Here is a 7,021-nt window from a genome sequence, read left to right on the forward strand (position 1 = left end):
TTTCAGGTTAGCACTAGTTACCACATAATTCTCAGCCGACCACAATTTCTCTTAGTCAAATCTATAGCATAAGAAAGCAAGCATACAGTTTTCAAATGTGTCCATAATTTTCACGCCGCTGTATATTCCGTGAACTTTACGCTATAACATATTACAAAAACACATATAGATCTTGTTTTTTTTCTCCAAAATTACCGGATTAATGTTGACATGAAGTATAATCTTTAACTTAAAAAATAGATATTTATATATATACTTTTTTTCTTTTTGATGTCTGTGGAAGACAATGCAGTAATTTTACAGAAATTAATGGAAAGGTTTACAATGTACAGGTAAGAATATTTCCTCTTTTACAAACATATTCTTTTACATTTTACCTTGCTATCTGATGACACCTCTTGATTGTTTACATTCTAGTAATAAAAAAAACTAAACACAAAAATTGAATGTTTTGCGTGTGTGTGTGTGTGTGTGTGTGTGTGTGTGTGTGTGCCATAAAACCTGTCGAGCACACAATTTATTGTAGATGTGACTCACCTATTACGGTGAGACGGAGATAAATGAGATGAAGTTTTTACTTCTTATCTCAAACAGATATAACAGAAATATTTCAAACTCGATTGAACTGTAGACAGCAATTTATAATTTAACAAATATACATAACATGTGCGGAGATGTGCTGTGCATATATGTGTGAATAGATATTTCTTAATACATCTTTCTCTCCCTCCCCCCTCCCCCCTCTCTCTCTCTCTCTCTCTCTCTCTCTCTCGCTCTTGTTCTCTTGTGTCTATTTCTGAATATATATATATATATATGTATATATATATCTATATATATATATATATAATAATATAATATATATATATATATATATATATAATGTATATATTATATATATCTATATATATCTATATTTAAAAATATACACAGATATCTGTATATATGGTACATAAAGTATATGTACATGCGCATATGCATATTTATACACCCACATACATACGTACATACATAAATGTGGTACGTATGTTGTTTTAATGTATGTGTGTGGTTTGTGTCAGTATACGTGTACATGTGTATTATAAATAATATATATAGATGTGGGTAGTATGTATATATACATATGTATATATGTATTATATATATATGTATATATATATATATATATATATATGATATCTATATATACTCTTTTACTCTTTTACTTGTTTCAGTCATTTGACTGCGGCCATGCTGAAGCACCGCCTTTAGTCGAGCAACTCGACCCCGGGGCTTATTCTTTGTAAGCCCAGTACTTATTCTATCCGTCTCTTTTGCCGAACTGCTAAGTAACGGGGACGTAAACACACCAGCATCGGTTGTCAAGCAATGCTAGTGGGACAAACACAGACACACAAACACACACATACATATATACATATACATATATACGACAGGCTTCTTTCAGTTTCCGTCTACCAAATCCACTCACAAGGCATTGGTCGGCCCGGGGCTATAGCAGAGGACACTTGCTCAAGATGCCACGCAGTGGGACTGAACCCGGAACCATGTGGCTGGTTAGCAAGCTACTTACCACACAGCCACATTTTGCGGGCGTATGTATGAGTGTGTAACCATCTATTCTTATTGATATTTTCATGTGAATATGAGCTAAATGCAGTAAGCTAGAAATATAAACTCAGTAAAATGGGTTACTCTCGTAGAAAGCAGTATTTCGAAGGCGGTGAGCTGGCAGAAACGTTAGCACGCAGGGCGAAATGCTTAGCGGTATTTCGTCTGCCGCTACGTTCTGAGTTCAAATTCCGCCGAGGTCGACTTTGCCTTTCATCTTTTCGGGGTCGATTAAATAAGTACCAATTACGCACTAGGGTCGTTATAATCGACTTAATCCGTTTGTCTGTCCTTGTTTGTCCTCTCTGTGTTGAGCCCCTTGTGAGTAGTAAAGAAATAGATATTTCGTCTACTGCTACGTTCTGAGTTCATATTCCGCCGCGGTCGACTTTACCTTTCATCCTTTCGGGATCGATTAAATAAGTACCAGTTACGCACTGGGGTCGATATAATCGACTTAATCCGTTTGTCTGTCTTTGTTTGTCCCCTCTGTGTGTAGCCCGTTGTGTGCTGTAAAGAAATAAGAAAGCAGTGTTTCGATTCAGAGTTAAAATACTTCTTTTATTTCCTTTCGCCTCTGACCTTTGTTTAATTGTTAAGTCTGTTGCTAACTTTTAATCGCAATCTCATCTTTATATTGCTGGAAATCTCACACAATAGAACAGAAGACTGAGTCTTCAGCAACAAACCAGATCTTTGATTTTGTCGGAGGTGTATTTTTAATGGGTTTACAGTTAACATTATCGTTTATCATTTACTTGCTTTGGTCACTGGATTGCGGCCATGAATGAGTTTATTCAAACTAATCGACCGCATTACTCTTTTCTTTTAAAGTTTGGTACTTATAATCAGGGTCTTTTGGGCCGAACCACTAAGTTACAGGAACGTAAAAAAAATCAACACTGGTTGTCAAGCGGTGGCGGGACAAACACAACCCCATACATACATATACATACATATATAGATATAAATATGTATCTTTTATCCTTCACTTCTTTCAGTCGTCAGTCTGCGGTCATGCTGGGGCACCGCCCTGGAGAATTTTTAGTCGAATGTTTCGACCCCACTACTTATTTTTTTTTTAGCGTGGAATTTATTCTATCGGTCTATTTTCCCGAACCTCTAAATTAAGCACGGGTTATCAAGAGGTGTGGGGGAGGACAAACACAGATACAAAGACACACATATAGATACATATATACGACGGGCTTCTTTCAGTTTCTGTCTACCAAATCCATTCACAAGGCTTTGGTCGGCCCGAGGCTATAGTAGAAGACATTTGCCCAAGGTGTCGTATATACGTTCGATCGGTTTCTTTCAGTTTCCGTCTATCAAATCCACTCGCAAGGCTTTGGTCGGCTCGAGGCTATAGTAGAAGACACTTGCCCAAGGTATCGTATATACGTGCGATCGGTTTCTTTCAGTTTCCGTCTACCCACTCCACTCAGATGAGTGATTAACTTACGAGTAGTAGTTAATTCAAAACTTATAGATCTCTGGAAACATTGTCCATCGCGTTAACTTATATAAATCCGGAAGTTTACTAGAGATATAGAAAAAACAGATTAGACAAAATATTTTCTACATTTTCTCTCCGAAAAATAAAAGCAAGAAACACTTTCAAATATTTCAAATGTCAAATAATTCTTTGTAAAAGAAGAATAAATTCTAATATACTGAAATATTTTCAATTTTAGTGTTTACAAGTTAATAATGGTTACAAATTTTGATACAAGGCCAGTAATTTTAAGGGAAACAGAAAGTCGATTACATCGACTCCATTGTCCAACTGATATTTATTTTATCGATCCTAAAGATGGAAAGGCAAAGCTGAGCTTGGCGGAATTTGGATCCAGAACATAAAGAGCCTGACGAAAAGCGTCAAAGCACTTTGTCCGACTCACTGACCATTTTATCAGCTTGCCTCCTTTTCACAAATTAATAATAATAATAATAATAATATAATAATAATAATAATAATAATAATAATAATGATAATGATAATAATAATAATATAATAATAATAATAATATATAAAAGAAGAAGAAGAAGAAGAAGAAGAAAAGAAGAAGAAGAAGAAGAAGAAGAAGAAGAAGAAGAAGAAAGAAATAATAATAATTATTAATAATAATAATAATAATAAAAGAAAAAAATGCTTTCTAATTGATGTATCAATACCGGCAGATGACAACGTGTCTCTAATAGAAATGGAGAAACTTTCAAAATACAAAGACCTGGAAATAGAGGTAACCAGAATGTGGAATCTGAAGTCACAAACAATTCCTATCATAGTAGGTGCATTAGGCATGATAAAAAAATATTCAGACAAATACGTAACAAAAACACCAGGACTTACAAACACATATAACATACAGAAAATTGCACTACTAGGCACTGCACACATCCTACGCAGAACACTTTCCATACAATAACCATCAGAGCATCACAACAAATCACAGCACATACCTAAGGCACACAGAGCTGCGATCGGTAGTGAAGTGAAAGCACGCTATAAAAATAAAACTACTGAATGATAAAAATAATAATAATAATAATAATAATAATTATTATTATTATTATTATTATTATTATTATTATTATTATTATTTATTATTATTATTATTATTATTATTATTGTCTTTGCACAGCTTCTAACGCTGGAGATGTAATACTGTGTCAGCTGTTCACTACCAGTGAACTAAGGTAACACCTCTTATTTTTCAAGCACCTTCCAGAGTATTCGAGCGGTTCCAAGCAGTGCTGTTTTCTGCAAGTGCTCCACCTTTCTTGCAGCCCTTATTTGTTCCACGTACTTCTCGAGATTTCTGCTCACTCTTTCCAGGGCTCCGACAATTATTGGTACTAATGCTACCTTTTTCATCGACCACAACTGCTTAACTTCCCAAGCTAACCTGTTATATCTTTCGACTTTTCTTTCTTCCTTATCGCATACCTTGTTGTCAGCTGTGCATGCTATATCTATGAACCAGCATAGTTTGTTTTTCTTTTCTCAATTAAGACTATGTCTGGCTTCATATTCTCTATTTCATGGTCGCACTGAATCATAAAATCCCATAGGATCATTGTATTTCTATTTTCGACAATGCCTTCAGGTTGGTCGTACCAATTTCTTGTTCTGTCAAGTCCATACTTGTTGCAAAATGTCCAATGGACAAGCCTGGCTATATTGTCGTGGCGTCTATCATATTCCTTCTGGGCTAGTGGCGTACATTGGCTGATATTATGCCATACGGTTTCATCGTTTTGTCCACAGATTCTACACTTATCACTTTCTGCTGTGCTGTCTATTTTGTATTTTATGTAGTTTGTTCTTAGTGCTTGCTCTTGGGCCTCTGTTTCCGGTTTTAATTCATTTTTAACCACAGCCATCTTTTTTGTCTGCCTGTCTTATCTTCAACATCCCTATGAAATTGACCATGCATTCTTTTCTTTACCCACCTATTTTCAGTTTCATTCGTTTTCAATTTTTTGTATAGTGCTTCATCTTTCCAATCTTTCATCCTACACAAGCCTTACCTTCTTACTTCTAATAATCTTTTCTACTCTAGGCACAAGGCACAAACTTTTGGGGAGATGGGGCCATCGATTAGATCGACCTGTGTATGCAACCGGTACTTTATTTATCGACCTTGAAAGGATGAAAGGCCAAATTGACCTCGGCGGAATTTGAACTCAGAACGTAAAGACAAACGAAATACCGCTAAGCATTTCGCCCGGCGTGCTAACCTTTCTGCCAGCGGTTTTGTGGTATCTTTTACGGAGATTTTACCCGTTTGCCCAATTAACTCAAATAATTTGGGGAAAAAATCATGATCAGCTATGGATTGATATTTTAGCCTATGGCATCTCTCGCTTTTCGTCGCCCCTAACCTGGAGCACTAACATATGGCTTAGCTTGAAACACTTAGGTAAATAATAATAAAAGAAAAAGAAAGAAAATAATTAGGCGCAGGAGTAGCTGTGTGGTAAGTAGCTTGCTAACCAACCACATGGTTCCGGGTTCAGTCCCACTGCGTGGCACCTTGGGCAAGTGTCTTCTGCTATAGCCCCGGGCCGACCAATGCCTTGTGAGTGGATTTGGTAGACGGAAACTGAAAGAAGCCTGTCGTATATATGTATATATATATATGTGTATGTGTTTGTGTCTCTGTGTTTGTCCCCCTAGCATTGCTTGACAACCGATGCTGGTGTGTTTATGTCCCCGTTACTTAGCGGTTCGGCCAAAGAGACCGATAGAATAAGTACTGGGCTTACAAAAGAATAAGTCCCGGGGTCGATTTGCTCGAATAAAGGCGGTGCTCCAGCATGGCCACAGTCAAATGACTGAAACAAGTAAAAGAGTAAAAGAGTTTAAAATATCGTTCATAGTCATTGAAAATAAAGTAAAATACTTTCATGCAAGGGAGAGAGTATAACAAAGGAAACCTGGGATATAGAAAACATGAAAACAGACCAGAACATTTTTACTGTTTCGAAAAAGAAACAGCCACTGTACACACAAAATACAGCCGTTGTTTGAATGAAGTAGATCACTCATTAAAGATCCTAGGTGAGTGAAATATTCCATGAATAACTCAGTGGCACGTTCACTTCCTCGCTGAAACAAATATAGTTGTAGCTTTACATGAAGCCGTTGCAGTCATCAGTTACATTGACATAGAAGAAACCATTGTAAATAATGCCATAGACAAAACTGGTAGTAGTAGCAGGTCCTGGTGGCTTTCCAGTACTTTTCCTTTAAAAATGTGAAAAAGTCTCTAGCTAAATCCTTCAGTTACTTTTCTAAACATCTTAGTTATTTTTCCCAAATTTTCTAGGAAGTGGTACAATACAAGAAAAAAGGAACATCTACTAAGAAAGGAAGTAGAGCTGATATAAAATAGTAAAGACCAATATCTCTGATTTCATACATCAGGAAGAAACTTATAACGTTCCTAGGTAAAAAATAACCAGCTATATGAAACCCAACATGGTTTCCACTCAGAAAGAAGCTACCCTACACAAGTGTTGCAACATTATAGCTGGATGCTCAAGTAGCTACTCATCCAATAGAATATGCTGATACCTCAACCATCATGCTGTTGTGAAAAATATTGCGTTTTCCTTTTTTCACCAGTCAGAGCGAACATACACAGCCATCAAGTCTCTGGTAAAAACTTCTCTAGTATAAATACATCGCACAGATAGCTGGGCAAATGTCCCATATATTCAACATTCCATAGATTCGGTATTCGTTTTGTTAGGGACTATGCTGGATATTCCTTCAATCAGTAATTTATAGTGTGATGTGCTGTGTCGTTCTGAACATGTCTTTCATCTGCTATCAATTCCGGTTGTGTAATACTCTTGTATTGAGAAAGCCAAAATTGACTAAGCATACCTATGATCA

General features: G+C 36.3%; 1 protein-coding gene across 1 annotated transcript in view; it reads left to right on the top strand.

Annotated features, from left to right (window-relative positions):
* Window positions 1-286: 286 nt before the first annotated feature.
* LOC118764629 overlaps window positions 287-7,021 on the top strand; it is a 53,131-nt gene continuing 46,396 nt past the window's right edge. Inside the window, exon 1 of the mRNA XM_036505596.1 lies at window positions 287-332. Coding sequence (XP_036361489.1) covers window positions 310-332 — 23 coding nt within the window. The 5' untranslated portion in view covers window positions 287-309. The remainder of the gene's footprint in view (window positions 333-7,021) is intronic.

This window comes from Octopus sinensis, linkage group LG8 (genome assembly GCF_006345805.1).
Source record: "Octopus sinensis linkage group LG8, ASM634580v1, whole genome shotgun sequence".
NCBI classification, from domain to species: domain Eukaryota; kingdom Metazoa; phylum Mollusca; class Cephalopoda; order Octopoda; family Octopodidae; genus Octopus; species Octopus sinensis.